General features: G+C 40.4%; 1 protein-coding gene across 2 annotated transcripts in view; it reads left to right on the forward strand.

Moving 5' to 3' along the window:
* Nucleotides 1-21,998, forward strand: part of GSK3B (glycogen synthase kinase 3 beta) — a 142,220-nt gene that overhangs the window by 94,411 nt on the left and 25,811 nt on the right. For both annotated transcript variants that reach the window (XM_048941627.1, XM_048941636.1), the window contains exons 6-8: nucleotides 1,559-1,665; nucleotides 8,945-9,042; nucleotides 18,533-18,628. In XM_048941627.1, the coding sequence (XP_048797584.1) occupies nucleotides 1,559-1,665; nucleotides 8,945-9,042; nucleotides 18,533-18,628 (301 nt within the window). The remainder of the gene's footprint in view (nucleotides 1-1,558; nucleotides 1,666-8,944; nucleotides 9,043-18,532; nucleotides 18,629-21,998) is intronic.

Below are 21,998 nucleotides of genomic sequence, written 5' to 3' on the forward strand. Positions count from 1 at the left end.
ATGGAAGAAAGGATAGGCAGAGTGACATAGTAACCTGAAAAGGCTAATGCTACCTTATTAGTCTATTTATGTTGGTCTGCTGATTCATCTAATATTTCAAATACTGTAGAGGATCAAGTTCAGCAGCAGCAATTCTAATTGCAGATAGTGGACACCTGTATCCTAGTTTCCAGTGGCATATTTTTTCCAGTTCTGTTCAAGTGATTCAGTTGAACAAGCGAGTCCAGCCCTAATCTAGAAAGTAAAACTGACACAAAACTGACACGCTGAGAAAGGAAACTGATTTGTTCCTGAAGTTCAGTCTTCAGATTGTGCTGTAACTTTGCAGACTAAAATAGCCAGGTCATACATGTGAGAGGTCACTGAAATTGCTGTTGCTAAATTTGCTTGCCTGTAGTGAGTGGGAATGTCAGATGGTGATTACTCAAGCAGTGCATCGTCACGCCTCATGGTTTGGGAATCTCCTTCCTAGCTCTACATCACAAGCAATGGAGCAAAATAGGAATCACACTTAAACTTGAAGTAACAGTGCATAAACAGGTTGTACCTCTAGCTGTTAGAAATCTGAATTGTTAATTGTAGTTTCTGTATCAGAAAGCTGTAGGCAAAACTGAGACTTTTTAAAACCATCTAATTGGGTGGTGGGAGCTCTTCCTTCTCTCAGAGGCTCAGTGTTGGATTTGGCTGGGATTTGTTGCCACTTAGTGGAATGTATTGTGCTTCCAAAAGAGCAGGTTGATTTCCACATCCTTGCTATCAAAAGCATGGTATTAATTAAGAAAGAAATATAACATAGACTCATGTTCCAGAAGTAACGTGCTGTTGTGTTTCTAAAGAAACTCGCTGTTATGGTTGTGGCAGTACTGTATGTTAGATGCTTTGTGGCAGTGTAAATCTAGCAACTGCAAAGGTGAATAAAGATACAGGTGTGATTTTTGTATTTGAAGAATGTGCATTAGACAAAGTACCTAAAACTAAATTCACTGTGTTCACTTCTATATGAAGCCTTCATGTTTATCTCAGCCTAATAACATGTGCCTGCACCAGCAAACTTGTTTTTACCTTTGTCTTCGTGCCCACTTAGCCTCATGACACACTCCCTTAAACAGGAAAAAGCCAGAATATTATGAAAGCTTAAGAAAATAAAAGTAATAATAGGAAGTACTCTGTTCTGGTGAGTACCCAGGGATTTTGAACCTTGAAAGGTGGCTACATCTGGCTGAGCTGTATACTGTCATGTTCGACTTTGTACACAAGCTTTTCAACACATCAAACTTTCCAGACAACTGCCAACCAAAATCCTGACTCTGTTTATCCTCCAGATTCTAGTCAGCATTTCCTTTGCTGTGTCTACTGTAAGGTGGCTGCCTGGTGGGCTGATTTCACAATAAATCAAGTCTGTGCTGTGTGTCAGCTTGGAACACAGTAATTTAGCGTTTAGGACTCGGGGGTGGTGAGGAGTGCTAAGGTTTAATATGCTAAGGTTTAATACCGGTCTGCATTAAAATACACTGAAGCTTTTTGTTTCTAAAATATTATTGATTTGTTTCCATTTCAGTGCAAAACAGCTGGTTCGTGGAGAACCTAACGTTTCATACATCTGCTCTCGGTACTACAGGGCACCAGAGTTGATCTTTGGAGCCACCGATTATACCTCCAGTATAGGTATGTGTATGTATTTGTTGAAGTCTGTACCAGCTGCGTGGGTTTTTATTCTGTAGTTAAGAGTAAAGGATTGCAAGAGGCAGAATTTTGTTGTAAATGGGCAGACACCACTTAGCAAAGTACACATCTTTTGGGGGGCTGTTGCAATTTCTACACTTCTTGAGATTTCAATGTCAATTATATAATTAAAATGATGCTTGTTCGTCTTTAGTCTGGGATGAAATCTGATTCAAAAAAAAAAACATTTTCAAGTTCTCCAGGTAGTTTTGCTGTTCAATTTAAAAGTAGGTACAAGAGAGAGATAAAACTAAAAAGTATTTGATGACTTAACTATAAAAAAGAGCTATATAAAGAGTAGAAGCTATTATCCTGCTTCTGGTATGTTGTGATTTAGACCCAAATAATTTTGTAGCTTGTTTGCTTGGCTTTCAGTGAAGTGTTTTTAGTGGGAGAGAAAATGCGGGGTGATGTTTGGCTTTAAACTCTCTTGGTAGGTTTAACATAACATATATGGCAGTGTTTCAGATTCTGCTAATTAATTCTGTTAGCATTTGTTGTCCCTTACTCATTAATTGTCAATGTGAATAAGACTTTTTTTTTTTTTTTTAATACTGGGCATTCAGCTGCATTGTGGAAATGCTAGGGAAGCTGAAGGTTTAGGCAGAGGACAGAAAATAACCAGGTGTGCATACAGCAGTCACAGAAAGTTGCTCAAGGTGAACAGCAATGTTGTTGTGAGTCACTTCATCAGGTTTTTAGTCAGGGTACTCCCTGGGCTCTTTGTGAAGCCTGGCGCTAAGATTTTATCTTGCTTACGGTCCTGAGTAGTACAGGCTAGGTTTAATAGGTTCAAAAGGATACAGAGGTCGTGAACAAGTCTTGAAAAAATAAGCTTGTAACTCGCTCAAGTGTATTTAAAGGTAGTAAGCTCAAACTAGTGTTAAAATCATTGGCTGTGTCATTTCACATGTTCAGTTCTTTGAAAATAGAAGTATTTCCAAAGACTTACTTCCTCTCATTATTCTTTTTCCCTGTTAGTTATTCTCCAGAATCATATTACAGCAACACTCACGTTGAGATAGATATATATATATATATATATATATATATATAAATAAAAGGCGGGGGGGGGGGGGGGGGGGGGGGAGGCAGGACCGACCAGAAGTTGGGGAAAAGTAATGGCACAGTAAAGATAAACACATATCTCCCCTGGTACGAAAAGATGCAGGACCAGGAGTCTGGAGAGAGTAATGATCCGTAAAGATAAAGTGGCAGAGCTTCTCTAATGGTTAGCCAAGCCAATAGTGGCAGTCTCAGCCTTCCTTTTGCTCTTGGGTACATCGGCTCCCACACTTTACTATTCAGTATGCTGATTCAGCCTCGCTTTGTCTAGAGACTTCATTTTGGCTAGGGTAGCTTTCTGCAGTGTTAATGAGTTGAATCAACATTACTGTGCAGTCTGATAAGCTCTGGGGCACAGGTAAAAGCAAAGTGGCAGGAGCTTGAGAGTGAGGGCAGGCAGCTGATCCCAGCTGACATATTTTTGCCATCTGAGAGCTAATAGGTTGACTCAGCTGTGTTATCAGAGTGCACTGAGACAACTTGTTTCAGGGGATAACTACATAAAACAAATATTTAGGTCACCAGAAGGGACTGCTTTATAGATAAGTCTATGGAATGTTGCTGGCTCCAACTGTATAATGACTTTAATCTTGCCTTTTTTGCAGAAACTTTTATTTTGTTACCTGCCTGTCTCTATAATAATTCTAATAAAAAATAAACTTGCCAATACCATCATGATTTTAGACCGCTGTGGTTCAGACTTTCTCATACACAAAAAAAAACACCTCTATCACCTGAAAATCTTCTAAATAAATCAGCTGAGGTAAAACTTGCACAGAATAGTTTGAAAATGAAATTCAGCAAATCCTTCTTTCCCTTTCCTCCTTGATCTTTCTTCAACATAATCTTTGCATTTGGGAGTTGAGAAGTAATAAAATGCTTTTAGAAACTATTTTTGCAGTTCCCAGCACTCTGGGATGCTTCTGCATCCTGGAAGTCAGAACAGAAATGTAAACTGGCTTTGTAATTTCTGGGATCTTATTTTATCAAAACATGTGAGTTAGATGGGTCTTTTGGATTATATTTTTAAAATAACTGAAACTGGGGGTAGTGTTTGCAGCTTTCATACTGGATTGGTGATGTAGATTAATGTGTGATAACATCAGTGGCATCAAAATTTAGTGCAGTTAACACCTCAGTATGTGTCATCTTGCAGACCTGGAACTGCTATTAAAATAACGAGCTGGGAAATAACCTGTTCAGGCTTCTGAATAGTTGCTGTTGCCAGTTAGTTACTAAAACCAGGCCTGTAGCAGCATTCTTACTGCATACTTTCAGAGGATTTTTCGATGGCAGGAACACAAGTTAAAATCTGCAGAACTTGGGGCTTCATTCGCCTTTGACTATGAATTTTATGGGTGTGTCTGTGAGGCTAAGGATAGCAGGCAGTTTTGTTCTGAAGCTAACTAGTAGTAGCATCTGTTTTTGTGCAAATGGAGCCCTTCTGCTGCCCCTAGAGAGAGTTTTAGCCGGAACTTCTTCCTTGCAGGTTCATGTGCGCTGCTGTCCCAGGGTACACTGTCTACATGTTGCCTGGCTGCTGCCAGCTGAAAACGTGGGATTGCTGCCCACATTCCCCTTGAATGTCCTGAGACAAACATAGGCAGGCTCTGGAGTAGGGCTGGATGCAGATAGTTGTTACTTCATGATTCTGCTTTATGAAAAGAAGGACCACAGTCAAGTTTTACCTGGAGAATGTGTTTTTTACTAGGTTGGGAGATGGGGAAAAGGAGTGCTTGTCAGAAAACGTGGTGCTTCTGGTTAATGAGGGTGCCCTGGTCTCCAGCACGTTTTCTCCGTTATGGCTCTAGCAGGCATTGAGAGCATTCCAGAGGCAACATTTATAGCTGCTGTCAGGGAAGGATCAATCTGTACAGCCCTATCACTGGCTTCTGCTGAGCTGTCCAAAAATAAGTGTCACAAAGTTATTCATTCACTTTCCTAGCAAGTGCTAGAACTGAAGACGTGAGAAGTTCATCTCCTTCAGAGCAGAATTTCCCCCAGAGGCACGTGCAGCAACGGTGTCTCCTAATTTCTTGGGAAAGAACCATCGTGAGCTGTGTCCCAAATCTGTTGTTACAGAGCAGTGAAAAGGATTTGCTCTCTCTCTCTCTCTCTCTCTATCTAAAGCAGTGATTCCCATTGCTGAAACTAAGCATGGATGTTGAAGACCAGTTCTCTCACCTGTGATTGCTGTTTCATCTCTTCATTGCAGAGAAAAGGTGCCTGTGTTGATGATTTCCTAACCGTTTCAGGCTTTAGCCTTACTCTACCTCATGTAGGCTGTGGATCTGTGCTGAGCAGATGTGCAAGACTTGCATTTGACATAGCAACACATGCCCATTATCCCACATTTTGTTCTCATTCTGACGTTCTAAAAAGCATTCCAAAAAAACTAGCAGTGAAAAGCATTTTATGCTCTGGCATTTGGCAAGTAGAAGCTGCTGATTTTACAACCTCCTAGGGCTACTGTTCCGACTCTATTTTTTCCCTGCTGGTTTGTACAGATGATTGGCTTCCAGAGAAGCAGTTCTGAGATGGAGGAAATCCATCAGGTCAGATCAGAGGATGCTGGGACAGAGCTTACTATAGGAAGAAAAAAGCGTAGGAGAGTTTCAGATGGAGGGAAAATTCTTAGTTTCCACTGAATTGATGAGAGCAGGCAAATATTTTTTCTTTCTTCGTGCCCTCTAAATAACAAGTTAAGGAAGGTGGTGTATAGCACAGTGACCACTGCTGCGATGATGAGAGCCAGAGTCAAAATTTCTCAGTTTCTTCTTGAATTTTTGTTAGCAGAGTTCTATAAACACCTTCGGAAAATTGTTTTGTTGCCATCCCTACTTCAAGCTGCTAAAGTTGGCTGCAGATCTCTGGCTTTAAATGAGAATACTTAGAAGATTTTTTCATTTCCTTGAAGTGGGAACATTGCCCAGGTCCAAACTTGGACGAGAGTGAAATGATGCTCCTGGAAAAAGAATTGTGCATTTCAGTGCGTCTCTTGTACATGCTGATTAATTTATAGTATTAGCAACTAAAATAAAGGAAAATGAAATAGGTTTGTAAGAAGTTATTAAATCACCTGATCTTACAGACTTCCTAGCACAAAGAGCAACGGATTTGTTTCCAGTCGATTCACTGTGTTTGCTGGATTCCCCCATCACAAATACCATAAGGATTCCTCAGATTTTCCCAGCTGCTTCCTTGTGACCTGCATCCTTTCTATTCTTTCGCTCTGCAGTGCCCTCAGCTTCTTCCTGCATGCTGCCGTCAGCTGCTTGTGCATCCTCTGCCGTGTCTGCAGCTGCAGTATGTTCCTGGGCCAAGCAAGTCCTGCAGGGCTGAGCTTCTTCCCACAGCAGCGATGCTGCTGCTTGCTGTCCTCTCTGTTTTCCCAAAACTGAAATGGTTTTGATGCTTCAGCCTTTTAAGACTTGTCAGAAATTGGCTGGTGGAGTGGGAAGACATTGAAGGAGACTGGAGAGGGATAAAAGCACAAAGCCGGTGTCATGGAGAAGCCAGACCAGAAGGTTAATTAAGACGATTTTATGAAGCCCTAATCTAATTCAAAAAAATAATGCTGATGTAGCTTCCAGATCTCAAAAGAAACTGAGTTCTGAATGCAAAATTACACAAAACAAAACTGGCATTTAAATGTGTTCTGTCTTTTCCTTTCAATATATTGTTCTTTTTCAGTCCAAAATAAATCCCAAAATAGTCAGTAACCATTATAGCTTTGGGAGTACCTTTTTTTGTATGTTCAGTGGAAAAATCTTCAGTTTCTCAACACCTCTTACAGTGCCTTTAAATAGACTTCTAGGTTTCAGTTCTGGGCTTAGTACATTTAATCTATTTCTTTGCTACTTCTGAAGAAATCTGCTGTTTTTTGGTCTGCTGTTTAAGTTCCTGTAAATGCAGCTATCTATTTGGAAGGCTCTTTGTATGTATGGATAAGTCATACATTCTTTTCATCATTTTCTTGTATGTTTCAGTCTGATGGCCATAGCTATCAGTCATTCAGAAGCCAACACAATGTGTTGTTCTTTGCCTGTTGTCGTCTTCATTTCCCAGAAGAGATCTTGGCACCTTGGTGGCTTTCTACTAAATATTGCTAAAAATACAAAAAGTGTCTGATTTTTCCTTATTTTTTCATCTTTATTGATGATTGAGATGGGAGAATTGAGTGCACTTTCAGTAAGGTTGCAGATGGCATCAAGCTGGGGCGAAATGTCAATATGTCTGATGGTGGAAAGGCCCTAAAGAGGGACCTGGACAGGCTGGATATCTGGGCTGAGGCTGAGGGATGAAGTTCAAGAAGACCAGTTGTTGCGTCCTACACTTTGATCACAACAACATTGGGCAACACTACAGGGTTGGGGCAGAGTGCTGGAAAGCTGTGTGGAAGAAAAGGATCTGGAGGGTGTTGCTTGACACTCAACTGAACGTGAGCCAGCAGCTTGCCCCGGTGACTGAGAAGGTCAAGGACATCCTGGCTTGTGTTGGGAATAGTGGGGCCAGAAGGAGGGGGAGGTGATCATCCTCCTGTACTCAGCTCTGGTGAGGCTGCACCTCAGGTACTGCATTCAGTTATGGGCCTTGCAGTGTAAGAAAGACATTGAGGCCCTGGAGCATATCCAGAAACTGTGAAGGCTGGGACACACATCTTGTGAGGAATTGGCTGAGGGGATGGGGGTTGCTCAGTCTGGAGAGGAGGAGACTTGAGGGAGACCTTATCACTCTACAGTGCCCTGAAAGGAAGTTGTGACAAGGTGGGGATTGGCTTTTTCTTCCAGGAAACTGCTGACAGGACAAGAGAGAATGGCCTCAAGTTACAGCAGAGAAGATTCAGATTGGATATTGGAAACATTTCTTCTCATAAAGAAAAGAAAGAGGCGTTAGAACAGGTGGTCTGGGGAAGTGATGGAGTCACTGTCTCCGGAGGTGTTTTAAGCAAAGGGTAGATGTAGTACTCAGGGACGTAGTTTAGTGGGCGGTGTTGGTGATGGGTGGATGGTTGGACTAGATAATCTTAGAGGTTTTTTCCAACCTTAATGATTTTGTGATTCTGTTATTACTGCTTGTTGAAATTCAAGACTTAAACATGGGTTACTTCCAGTACCATTTGCGTTTTAAGTTGCTACATTTTAGGATGAGTACTGTTGCAATATCTGGACTATGGCATTATGAAAAAATGCATCCATTTGATGTTGGAATTATTTTAACAGCTGCAGTAATCGGCAGTGTTTTTTGCCTACTGTATGTTTGGATAAAACTGTATCTTTCCTGAGAGAAGGGGAAAATGCTTCAATATTAACCCTCTCTCTGTGATATAGGAAGGAAAGGGTTGTTCTGACTTCCATACGATTGCATTACCAACCTTGAATTCCTGCATGCACTCTTACTGTTGTAGCACTGAACTGCCTCATTTGTATATAAGATGTCCCTGTAATAGATGAAGATTGTCTTCACGTAAGGGAATAGCTGATTGTAGCTAGATGTGGTTTTTGTTATAGGAATGAAAATGAAGTGGCAGATGTTGTTGACCCAGGCCCTGCAGTGCTGTTGTCCTGTGAAGTTTGCAAATGGAAGTGGGAGGAAAATTAGATCTTGATGTGAATGAGAGGTTATCTCCTAGGTCCCGTAATAATTAGATTCTGCAGAATGCTAGTAATATTTGCAGTATTGGCTTATCTGTTAATATGTATATATACTTTTAATACATGGGATGAAAAAAAATGAGTCTATTCAACATTCAGGAACCACAAAATCATCAGCTGTTGTGATGGTACCTATGCATAGTTCATGAAGAACGTTATTGAAGAAGAGCATAAGGCTGGGAAGTTCTTAATTTTCACATGGCAATTATTTGTTTCTTCTTCCTATGTGGTTAGGTTTTAATGTAAATATACGATGATGTTAACATTATTTTCCAGCTCCCATTGTCTTATGGTTTGACTTATAGAATACGTGCCCCCTATTGCTGTGTGTCACACATCATTGTTTGCTAGATGTATATTAGAGGAATATATATATTTTTTGTTATGTTATAGTATGAGATGTGGCAAGTAGTAGAGTAAAACTACTTATTTTTTAATATAAATGAATGAATACAAACCTTTTACTTAAACCTTTCCTACCCTCTGCTTTTTTCCCCTTTTAGATGTGTGGTCAGCGGGCTGTGTATTGGCTGAACTGTTACTAGGACAACCAATCTTCCCAGGTGACAGTGGTGTGGATCAGTTGGTGGAAATAATCAAGGTATGGAATTTTAAGTGTTTTTTCAATTCCATGGGAATTAGAATGAAAACGATCATTGTTAAAGCTTGGCAACTTACATGCTGATACCACTGTACGAAGTTTTGCCTGTAAACTTTAATTGAAAAAATTATTCATGCATTTCTGAGAACTTGATACTCTTTGTTTGCCCATCTTGAAGTCAGGCAACATGGCTCTATCTTTTAATTATACAGCTCTTTTTCCTCTTACAGGTTTGCACTTTCAGCGTGGTTGGAAATGCTGCTTACATACTGAGCCAATATTTATTAATACATGATTCTAATTCTTTAAGAATCTACCTCTTTTCTTTGTTGCATGCAGTTAGTACTTAGCTTTGAAAACAGTATTGTTGAGTGTCTTTGTGCCAGGTTCTTCACATATGTAGCCTTCTTTTCTTCCTCCTTCCTACCAGCTCTTTGAGCTGAGAGGTGAAAATAGGTACTCTTTTTTGCAGACAGAAGAGCAGGACCTAATTAAATGTAGAGCAAAAATACTTTCCACCTGAAAAGTCTTATTTTTGAAGCGAGGAAGACCTGATGTTTCTAAATGCATGACAATTACGTATTGCTTATGCTTAAACACATCTTGATTGACTTCATTTGGTAAGCTGTTAATATTCTTTGATTCTCAGATTAGAAGGATGGAACAATAATTCATAGCTTACATAGTTGGGACCTGTTTTCCCAGAATCTGTCCAGTTTCAGCTTTGTTACCTTCAAAATGATTCTTTCCCTAGTTTAACTCCCTCCTTGTTCAACTTCTGCAATGAAAGAGGCAAGGTTTCCAATGAGTGTGTAATTCCTCTAGATGCATCTGTACTGTGCTCTTAGTAAGATGGCAACATTTCAGAGGAGATGTTGTGCATGCATGCCTTTTTTTGTGTATTATTGCTGTCTTTGTACCTCTTCTCTCACAGTGTCTGACACCGGCCAGTACCAAGCTGTCATCCTTCTGTACGAGGAACATGAGCTGGCGAGGCTCAGGGTTTCTGTGGCTGACAGTACAGTCCCACTCGTGTGTGCCCCGACCTTTCCAGGCTCTCACCATGTCTCCTCCAGCCTTTGGCTGTGTAAATTTAGCTTCTGCTACAATGGTTTTGTGTCTGTCCTGCTGGAAGTCCTTCAGCCTGCTTCTTTCCTCCAGAGGCCTCTTGCGTCTCCTTCTCCTATGACTTCCTTGCTTTTTTAACGTTGTCTTTCTGCCCAGTGTATCTCAAGCTCAGCAGGTTCACGTAGTGTCAGTTTACATAGGAAACACCATTGGAAAACTAGAACTGCTGTCCCAAGTAGAGCTGATGATGCCATGAGTGAGAATTTTCTCCTTTTGAAAAGTGTCTTGGAGCGATGCAGTTCTTTCCATTGCAGTTCTTTCCATTGCACCTCTTTTGTGAGATTTAAAGCAGTCTGTAAACATGTCAGGTTGCTAGAGTTCCCATGGAATTTGTGCAATAAACTGTGCTACTTGCCTTCAGATATTTGCAGAAAAAACCCTGTTTCAATTCTTGATTAATACCTGCAATCCCAAGAAACTACACCTAAATGAGTTTTTGTAGAAACTACTTTTTATATCACGATGAAAGCCCTCTAAGTCCTTCCGTAATTCAGTCAGGAAAGTGAGAGTAGAGGGGCCTTATCAGCAAAGCCATAGTGCTCTGCAATTGCTTCAACTTTCACAATATGAAAGTAAAATAATAAAGGAAATAGATGTCCCTTTGTTATTGAGGTGCTTGCCAGGCAGAGATCATCATTTTGTTCAAAGTTTTTTAGAAGCTGCTTTTGTTACTTAGATGTTTTCAGTTCTGCAATTCTGAGGGTAAGCAACTATAAACTAATAGTTGTGTAGCGTATATGTGCTGTGATTGTGATCATTTGGCTTCGTTTATGCTTGTCTGACAGTGTATTGAAGCAAAGGAATAAAAAACTGTTGATGGCCTGCATACCACCAGCTACAGCTTTTTAAAATGTTGCTACCATGATTTATGGTAATTCTTATTGACCAATTCACAGAACCATAAAATACCCAGAGTTGGAAGGGACCCTCAGAGATGATCGAGTTCAATTTATAACTGAATATACAGTGCTGGCAAACTCATGTTATGTCTAATAACAGCCAAAGGATTGTACTGTATAAAGGCTTGAAAAATCAGTAAGTTATAGCTGGGCATGATGATTTTCACCTCAGCAGAGACAAATTTCTGAATAATTTATTTGAATGTAGAAATAGTAATTCTGAATGATCATCCAAACCTGTGTTTGTTTTGTTTTTTTTTCATGTCCTGTTATACATGTAGCCCTCTGCATACAAAAATTAAGTAAAACAGCTTAAATGTAGGAATAGCTCAATTTTATAGTAAGCCTAGTCTGTTCATTTAAAAGGCTACAGTACTGAGAATGTTTTAGCAAAGTCTGAAAGAACAAACACTAAATCTTAGAGTAGTAGTTATTAAAATGTGTTCACTAAGTCCTTAAAATACAATGGAAAATGTGGACTTGAATTGGGTAGGTGCCACGAATAATTTTCTGACAAATACTTGTTATGTAGGCAACATAGATTCTCAAGGCAACAATGGAAGGAAAAATTAATGTAAACTGCAGAACTGTACTGTTTTTCAGTACTTCTGCATATGACATGTTGTGTTGTGCATTTTGTGTTAGCTATATATATTCATAAAAGCATTGGCAAAAGGCTGACGTGAGAATACAGAGGGAATTGCAGTTGGGGATAGTGCAGCCTCCAAAGTGTGAGACATTAGGCTATTGAAGACTTGGTTTAGAATAGGATTCATTTAATATTGTTTTTTGTTTTTTTTTTAATATAGTTGGCATACACCTCTTCCATTTGCAGCCCTTAAAGTATTACTATTTAAAACTTTTATTGTAACATGGACTTATCTTAGTGCCAGCTGGCTGTAAAAGAAGCAGAACGTATGGGGTTACCAACTGTGGGGAATCTCTCATGAGACCCCATGTTGAACATTGCGTCCAGATACTCCAAAATGAGAAGGGTGTGAACCTGTTGGAGCAGGTCCAGAGAAGGCCTTGAGGATGCTCAAAGGGCTAGAGAACCTCTTTTGTGAGGGCAGGCAGAGGGAGCTGGCCTTGTTCAGCCTGGAGAAAGCTGTGAGGAGGACTTATCGAGGCCTTTCAGTATCTGAAGGGGGCCTGCAGGGAAGCTGGGACGAATGCTTTGTCAGGGAGCACAGTGATAGGCAGGGGGAATGGTTTTAATTGGCAAGAGGGTAGGTTTGTATTAGCCACTAGGAAGAAAGTCCTTACTCGGAGCTCATTGCCTAGGGAAGCTATGGGTGCCCCATCCTCGCAGGTATTCAAGACTAGGTTGGATGGGCAACCTGATCTGGTGGATGGCAATCCTGCCCATGGCAGGGAGTTGGAACTTAGGGTTGGAACCTTTATTTTAGTTTCTTTTTCTCTTGTTTGTATTTCTTTGGTCTTTCTGTCTAGGAGAGAGATCTTCAACAACTTACCTTTGAGAAAATGATGCTCAGTGTGGCAAAATACTGCCTTGGAGCTGGAAAAAAAAAAATCTGAAGAAATAATTATCTAATTACATTCTTCTTGAATTCTTACATCGTTTCTGGAGAGAAATTATATGATATGCTTTTTCCAGGGTTTTGTCTTGGATGGTGACCTGTCATTATTTTTAGTCCTTGCAGACTATTCAAAATGTTAGGTTATCCTGTTGCTGGAAATATCTCAAGTAGGTAACCAGATACATTAATTTTAATTTTGAGTGACAGCCTCTTCGGAAATGTGCTAGTTCCTGACACAAGCACAGTGGCACTGCAGGCACAGCAGTGGTCATGGTAGAGAAATTACATCTGAGTGAGTACTGCACCTGAGAGAGCAGTGGTGTGGGTCCCTTTGCCGTGGGAAAGGCGCAACTGCTCTTGTCAGCAGCTCAGGAGGGTTGCAGTTTGCACCTGACTGGAATCCATTGTACAAGCAGGATATTGCTGAGTACAGCTCAGAGAAGAGCTCTCAGCCTGCAAGAGGGAATTTTTAGAGGGCGCAATCAATGTAGGCTCCTGTGCGACTCCCTCTCCTCATGCTCACAGCTAGGAATGTAACTGTGGTGCCTGCAGGATGGCTATGCCTGCAGTGGAAGCTTGGAGAGGTAAATCCTGCTCCTCCCACACCCTGGAGAGCACTGAAAACTGGCTGGAGTGTTTTCCCAGGCTGACTTATCTTCAACCGCAGCTCCCACAGAAAGGGATTACGCAGTACTCCCCATGCAAAAAGGAAATTTCTGAAGCATTATAGTTTTCTTTCTAAGATACATACTTAAGTGCGTATTTTTCTTTTGAGGGATTTTATTTAGCTTCTTCCCTCTGCTCTGCTCAAAACAGGAAATAAATCTTTGTCAGAGGAATGAAACAGCAGTACTCACATGAGCCATCCTGGCATGCTGGGAGGACAGCATCTGCCAATCTGCTTTTCATTGACTTTACCATAAATATTTTTTCCCTGTGTGCACTGTTGTCTCAAGCATGGTGTGCAATGACCAACTTCTGATAACCGTAACAAACAGGGGTTTTCTGGTGTGGCTTTTTTTTGTTCCTTCTGGATTGTGCATTTATTCCTTGCACTGAAGAAAAAGTGAAATCATCTTTCCATAGTTCTCTGGGTTAGGAATGAGGCAAAGGGAAAGAAATGTATTAAAACCCAAACTTGATAGTATCAGGAATCCTATCCATGTGTAACTTTCTGATCTGTGACAGTTTTACCAAACTGAAAACTAAGTATAGACTGCAATTACAATATATGGCTCACACTCAAATGTCAGGGTGCTATTTTGGGCTCAGTTTTTGCAATGAAATAAATTCAGTCACAGCAGTTAATGTGGAGAGTGGAGCTGTCTTTTCCGGGAGAAGAGACAAGCAGAGAGAGGACAGCTTGTTATCAACTGTGGTCCTGAATGAGAGAGTGCTGCCCAGGCACCCATCATTGTGCCTAACACCTGTGTGTCCCTGCTGCAGGGTATCATCTGGGTCCTTCCCTTGTGCCCAGAAGGAAGTCCTCTGGCGTTTCACCTCCAGCACACACCACAACTTGCCTGTTCATCTACCTCATGTTGTTTCTTGCTTCCAGTGCTTGCTGGCAGGCAGTATAAAAAGATGATGAATAATTATATTCCCGTCAGTAGTGACAATGGATTTCTTCCTATTCCTGTTGTGTAGCTGTTCTTGAGTTTTTAAGTAGAAGAAATCTCTATATGTAGTTGGCGTTTGTTTTTGTTTGACAGGGCCATGATTTTGAAAGAAAGTGCATATAAAATGTGGAAGTTTTTTGTTTTTTGTTTTTTTTTTTTTCCTACCATAGAGGCATTATTTCAAAACCAACCCATCCTTACTGCTTGAGATGCCAGCACTATGAATTTAAGTAATTAATTGGCACACCTCTTAACAACTTACAGAAGAGGTGCAGACATTTTTGCAAAAGCAATGATTATGTCATCTGGTAAACCATACACACCTGGTAGATATTTCCTCCTAAGATAGCATGGTTTTCATGGGGAAGGCACTATACCACTGTGTGGTTTCTAGAAAACCCTGAATTAAATAAGTCTTCTTCCCTCTCAAGTTCACTTCAGTCCTCCCCACCCAGAGTTTCTGAACTCTGCTTTTAGCTGATTTTGGTATTTTGGCAAATAATTAGCAGTAAGTAACAGTGACTGTCAGAAAGGACCTTTATTCTACAAACGTTCATGCAAACCTTGCAGTTTCCACTTCCTCCTATGTTGAAACAGCATGCTTTTGGTCTCATAGCCCTGCACAGTGAAACCAGGTGTGGACAGCAGCTGTCTTCAGTTCTGGAGTCTAGCTCCTTCTGTGAAAATTCAATTGCAAGTAAATGAAGATCTTTGTGCTATTTGTGATCAAATTAAGGACTTACTCTAGATACAAAAAATTCCTGGTATTTTTAGAGATGTGATTATCTGGAGCCTGTAGGTTTTCTTTAATTGCTTAAGACATATGCTGTTAGTTGAAGAAAAAGTCATTAGGAAGTTTCATCTGTTGCAGGTGAACGTCAGGGAAAACCTTTCCAGAAAATCTTTGTAAAACCTCCCACATTAGGTTTTTGTCCTGTGAGAATTCAAATATGTATTCCTTGGTTACTCTTCTTAGATAGCTTGTGTTACGTGTTTTTATTTAAGGGACGATGATGACTTCTGGGGACAAAGAGCAAAGCCAGTTGATCTTTAGCCTATTGTTGTCTTCGTCTGCAAGATCTTTTCTTACAGTCCCCTTTCGTTCAAATGTTTTGTCTTCATCTAGACACAGTTTGTTGTCATTTAATTAAATGTTTTTTTCTTTTTTTTTTTTTTAACTTGAAAATACTACCTTTCATAAGGCTGTCCCCAAGAAGCAGAAGTAGGATAGTATATATTGACGTGCATAGACTGGAATAATTAAGTATCAGACACGGTATTTCTTAAAAGCTGTCTAACCTATGCAAGATTTGGGGAATCTCATCCATGTATAGAAATACCTGAAGGAAAGATACAGAACAGCCAGGTTCTTTTTTGGGTGCTCAGTGCCAGAACAAGAGGCAGTGGACATCGACTGGAACACATTAAACTCAAATCTGAACAAAAGAAAACAGTTTTTATTATGAAGGTGATTAAATACTGGAGCGTGTTTCCTGGAGAGGTTGTGGAGTCCCTGGAGATTTAAGAAGCTGCGTGGACACAGTCTTGACTCTTGCTGACCTGCTTGAGCAGAGGCTTGGGCCATTTGACCTCCAGAAGTCCCTGCCAGTCTCAGTATTCTGTGATTCTGTGAAACCTGTCAGCAAGGAACATCTGCTTCATAGTATTTTCAGAGCTGGTATAGCGAGAACGGTTGTTTTACAGTGTAATTCTGCCAAAAATGTGCAAAGTAATTTATTCTTCTCCTCTGCATTCCAACAGAAATAGCAGTCATATGAATGACTTCTCTTTTTAAAAGAGAAAATGTTTGCCCAGCTTTTGTGATAGCATAAGCGATTGCTGCTACTCAACAAGGTTACTCAAAGCTATTGCTAATGTACCTAAAACTCTGCAGAAGTCAGTAAGTTATGGTTTAAAAATGGTGCAGCAGAGTGCCCTGGAGGACAGGGTGGGGTTATTTCCATCCCTTGCTACAGGACCTCTTCCAGGCATTGCAAGTACCAAAACATTTTTATAGCTTATCACGTCATTCATCCCACTTTTTTTTTTTCCCCTGGATTGTGATTTGAATATGACAATCTTAAAAGCTACCATTTTTCTTCCTGTGTACTTTCTTCCTCCTCTTGGTTTTTTTGTTTTTTTTTTGCCTTAGTCTACCTACTCTCAGTCTGAAGTGAAAGCATATAGACACCACCACCACTGAGTGGTTGATGTAAGTCAGATATCCTTCTGTATGGGTCTTCTTATGTGTCTGAGGCTACATAACCAAAAGGTGCAGCTTACCCTTCCTTCATCTAGTATTATCCCTCTTCAAAACCTCCTTTTCTTGACACCTTAGGCAGTGTTGATTAAATGCTTCACTATCCTTGTCACCAAAGCTTCAGCTCAGGAGTTGTTCTCGCATCATTTGTGGTTAGGTCTGTGGGTTTTTGTGAAATGCGTGGCTGGGTGTTGTCCATGGGTCCCCTCATGAAGCTATCTTTGCCTATCAGATCTGAAATCTCTCCCATCCTATAAGCATTCTTTAGGTAAGGATACAGGCACTGTGCAGATTCTCATTCTGTGCAGCCTTGGGAACCGAGCCAGATTCCTGAATTTAAGTGATACGAAAAATTTAGTCTTTGCCTCCTCTCTGGAAAGCTATTAAAGATGGTGGGCTTTTTGTCTAAAAGGGGGAGGAGATGACGGAAGGTAAGCTTGGCTTTAAACAAGCTCTCTCTATGCAAGGGAGGCCTTAAAATGCAGTGAGCCATGAGAAGTGGTGGGACAGCAATACAAGTTATCCATAATTTGACAGGAAGTGAAATAATCCAGGGAACTTGCACGTTTTTGCAAGTGGTTTTTACACTGCATTGAAATAGAAATACTGTTTGCAGGTCTGAAATTCCATCAATCTTTTGAACAGGCACTTTGAGAGCAGCGATCTCAGAGCCTTGGAACCAGGGGAAGTGAACATTTCTGGCTACTCTTATTTTCCTTCAAAGTTCCCGTATGTTTCCTAAAACATATGGGGATCCTGTAAATGGACTCTTTGCTACCAACATAGGCGTGCACAGAAAAGTAGTCTGATGTGAGCGTAACTCTTGGATTGTAGGGGAGGTGGGATTTATGTCTCAGTTAGCAATTGAGAGGTGGGTGTTCTGTGATCATTTCTTTCGTATAACTTGCCAATTGATTCTATTACCCAGGAAGCAATGGCCTGTAAAAGTTCTGGGGGTTTATTTCCTTTTGCTCTTAATTTAAAGCATATAGATATTTTGTTTCCTACAGCCATGTTTTAAATCACAGAGGTAGCAGGCTCTTTCCATAGTAACTGCTGGGGTTTTTTGTTGAACTGAGTAGTGACACTTGGTCTTATCCCCTTTGCCTGACTCTTCAGTTTGTTTGTGTCATTTCCACTCCTGTAACTGAACAAAAAATGTCCACAGGTAGGAGAATATAAGATGAAATACTTCTTTAGCACTCTGCCTTACTGACTAATACTGACAGTATTTTAGGTTGTTTCCTCGTGGGGACAGTGCATAACATCACTGCAATGTATGGCAGGAGCAATGTGGTTGTAAGCTTGTTAGAGGGCTGTTGTTCATGACTTAAAATGCAGTCTGTGTTATAGCTGATTAAGGATCTGACCTGTATGCTACAATCAGCAACACTGTTTTATAACATCAAAATTACAATAGACTCTATTCCCTATTGAAATATCACGAAGTTTGAGAAGGATTCTTGAATTTAGGGGAAAAATTTTAGAAAATAATTAAATTTTTGATGCTTGGCTTGGAGCATAAATGCTGCCACCAGGAGACTACTGAAGCTGCATGAGGAGTGACAGAGATGACTGAGGGACTGGAGCATCTGCCACGTGAGGAGAGGTTGTGAGAGCTCAGACTGCTCAGCCTGGAGCTGAGAAAGTTTCAAGGAGGACTTTATCCACGTGCGTAAATACAGGCTCTTCTCAGTGGTTCTCACTAAGAGGACGAGAGTCAAGAGGCGCAAATTAAAACACATGCAGTTCCATCTGAGCGTAGGTTGTAGAGTCCACATGTGTGGAGATACCCAAAAGCCAGCAGAATGCAGTCCTGGTCAGCCTTCCCTATATCTAACTCTGCTTGAGCAGTGGATTTGGACCAGATGGCCTCAGGAGGGGAGATCCCTTCCAACTGAAACTGGAAGTTTTGTTGTTTTGTTCTCTGCGTTCACTTACTGATTATACAGATTGACTTCAGTTTTCTCGCTGTGTGATAGATTCCATGTGAACGTGAAGCATATGTAAACAGTGGCGCTTTTTTTTCCCTTTCCTTTCTAGGTTCTGGGAACGCCTACAAGGGAGCAAATTAGAGAAATGAATCCAAACTATACTGAATTTAAATTCCCTCAGATTAAGGCACATCCATGGACTAAGGTAAGTCTATATGATTGGATAATAACAACATGTGGGCTGAAACTAAGAAATTCTGGGAGTTATGTGTGATTACCTTCATAGCTTTCAGTCGAAACTAGGTGCCTTTAACTATGCTGGAGACCCAATAACTCTTAATATAGGTAAGGGTAAAGAAGATATTGAAGCAGTGTATTGCATTATATGGTAATCTTTTTTTTTTTTTTTTTTTTTTTTTTTTTGAGGCTGCCTATAGTGTTTTTAAAGAAAAAAACAAAAACAATGGTGTGTGTGTTTGTAGTGCAATATATCTAAATCCTGTCATTCTGTAACGTTTGATGTGTGTAAAAGTCACTTAGAAATGAGAAAGTGTTGCATTGATGTGCGTGACACTTCTGTGATGCTGTTACATAATCTGACAGTGGAGGTTGACAGTCATTTTCTTAACTGATTCTTTCAAAAAATATTATATTTGTAGTCTTGTAGGTGTGTTGTTTAGTGTTGTTTTGGTGGTGTTTTTTTCCTGGAGCTGCTACTTAAGACTGTTTTGCTACCTAGTTTTCAGAAGGTACTACTGCAGTAAATACTGGCAATAACATAACCGTGGTCAAAGTGGAAACTGCTAGCATTAGAGTAAGTTCAAGGCTACACAGTTAAGTTTTCCTCCACGTGCAGATGAACAGTGGATTTTTTGTATGAAAAGTGGTAAAAACTGATCATTTAATTACCCTGCAGCTTGTGATTTAAGCTAAATATCAAGTTTTAAGCACTGATGCCTGACAGTTAATGTTTTCTTGAGAAATGTCTGACATAGTTGCAGAATGTTGTCATTATACCTTAATGGTTCAGGTTTTCTTCTGCTATATATTCTTTACGTATGAAAGGATCTTATTCCTAGTTGAGCACATGTCCAGGTCAGACTCTTTTAAGACCAAATGTGCTGTGGTGGTAGAAACTCTGGATAAACTAGCTAGAGCTAATCAAGGGTCTTTCTGATAGCTGGTCAGGTATTTAATGGGTACATGCCAAGCCAAATATGCTGTCTATATAATAGATTCTTCAGCACTTTATGCACCACTTCAATTCTCCTTTTCTCCAGTAATTCCTTGTTTGTATTTCCCTATCCTAGTGTTTGTGGATTGGTTAAGTGATTTATAATAGTATGAGAGGTCTGTAAATGCAGTGCTGCTTTTTAGTGTCTTACATTAACTTGAAACAAGAATAGGACAATTTAAATCCCTGGGAGTTGGTCTCTTCCCTTTCAAATTGCACCATGGTAGTAGTCAAGTCACTAGAATAAGGCCAAAAGCATTATAGCACAGAATTCTATGGTTGCATCTGAATTTCTGCAGTGAGGATGTTCTGGATTTGAGGGATTAAACTAATATGCAGTGGAACAGGGATGCTGAAATGTACAATAGTATATGGAGCTAAACATCTAAGTTAGCTATGCAAGTTTTCTTCTGCCTGAATAGTTGTAAGACTCATCTATATCCACTTGATGGTCACAACAGAGACCTTTCAGCAAATGCAAGCTTCAAGAAAAAAGTGTTCCTTCTATTTATACGGACTATACATACATGAATATGTTTTGTCATTCTAAGAAGACATAGGTGAAACGAAGTCAATTTGAAAGAATTGAGAGGAGCTTGCCAGGAAATGGCATCTGCATTCTGCATTAGGACACAGTTACTTTTGGACATCTGTGCTTGCAGCATAGCTTCTTATTCTCAACTCATTCTTTCCATTCTTCCTGACATACTTGGGTGTACAGTAGCATTTAAACCAGTTTGCTGCAGTTGAGTGACATGATGCTTCATCTATGTAATCTGTACTTTTCTTATTATACAAGTGCTAAATCAGTAAAAATGGGTTATCCAGCACAGTGTTAGCAAAGACACTCATCCAGACTTACTTCTAAAGATCCTTTCCTTTCAACGTTTTGCTATTGAGCCATGAAAGATTTCAGTAAGTGGCAGTAATGCTTAGGATTGCTCTCTTACCCAGCTGTATTGGTATAATATCTGATGGCATGGAAGCCATATAAATTATCACAGAATCCTGGAATATCCTGAGTTGGAAGGAATCATGGAGTCCAATTCCTGACCCCACTCAGCACCACGCAAATCCAATCCCTATGTCTGAGAACAATGACCAAACACTCCTTGCACTCTGGCACTCAGAGCCGTGCCCACAGCCCTGGGCAGGCTGTTCCATGCCCAGCGCCCTGTGGTGCAGACCCTGTCCCTCACCCCCAGCTGCCCTCCCCTGACAGCTCCATGCCGTTCCCTCGGCACACAGTTGGCCCTTAGGGCTGCCAGGGCACACTGCTGGCTCAGATTCAAGTTGCCATCAGTCAGAACCCTCAGATTCCTTTCAGCAGTGCTGCTCTCCAGCCTCTCATCCCCTAGTCTGTATGTACATTCAAGATTGCACCTTCCCAGCTGCAGAATCTGGCACTTGCTCTTGTTGAACTTCTCATGGTTGATGATTGCTTCGCCTTCCAGTTTGTCAAGATCTCTGTAAAGCCTCCCCACCCTCTGGGGAGTCAACAGTTCCTCTTAACTTAGTATCATTTGTAAGTTACTTATTATGCGTTTGAGTCCTGCATCTAGGTCATTTAGGAAAACATTGAAGAGAGCTGCTCCTAAAATAGAACCCTGTGGGACCTCAGTGGTGACTGGCCACCAGCCTAATGTGAGCCCCCCAACCATTAGAGCCAGCTCTTCCATCGCCTCATGTTGTTGTCCAGCTACGTGCTGGACATTTTCTCCAGAAGGATACTGTGAGAAACGGGATCAAAAGCTGTGCTGAAATAAATAAATAAGTAATAACATTTAAGCCGGCGTTTATCAAGCATGTAGCATTTTAACTAAGTTTCTAAAACAGCCAAGTAGTACAAGTTTTTAATCCAAAACTGCAGAATGCCACACTAAAAGGGTCTCGTAAAAAGGACTCCCATGAAAACCCAAAAGAGTGAAGGCAAAAGATCTTACCTCATATTATGGCACGGTTTACATGTACTCTTGAAGAGTTGTTTGTTTGACAGATACTTGTCACATCAGTTTAAAAAAAAAGAAGTGTTTTAAAGCATTATAAAACATTGTTATAAATAAACTCACTGACCCTTGATCCAATGTAGCCATGCATTAACAACTTCATAAAATACGCACTCATCATTTATTAAACCTTAATAAATTACAGCCTGATATAGCAGTGACCTCTAATAACTTGACATTAGAGAACAAAGAAGCACTAAAAGATGAAGGACAGCAGATCACTAAAGAATTAAGACTACTGAATATAGAGGTGTCCATTCTCTTGGAGTTTCTGTATCTTAGAATTGAAAATATTGACTAGAAAAGTACTTCTGAACTATCATTGCAGAAGTGCA

This window comes from Lagopus muta, chromosome 1 (genome assembly GCF_023343835.1).
Source record: "Lagopus muta isolate bLagMut1 chromosome 1, bLagMut1 primary, whole genome shotgun sequence".
Taxonomy (NCBI): Eukaryota; Metazoa; Chordata; class Aves; order Galliformes; family Phasianidae; genus Lagopus; species Lagopus muta.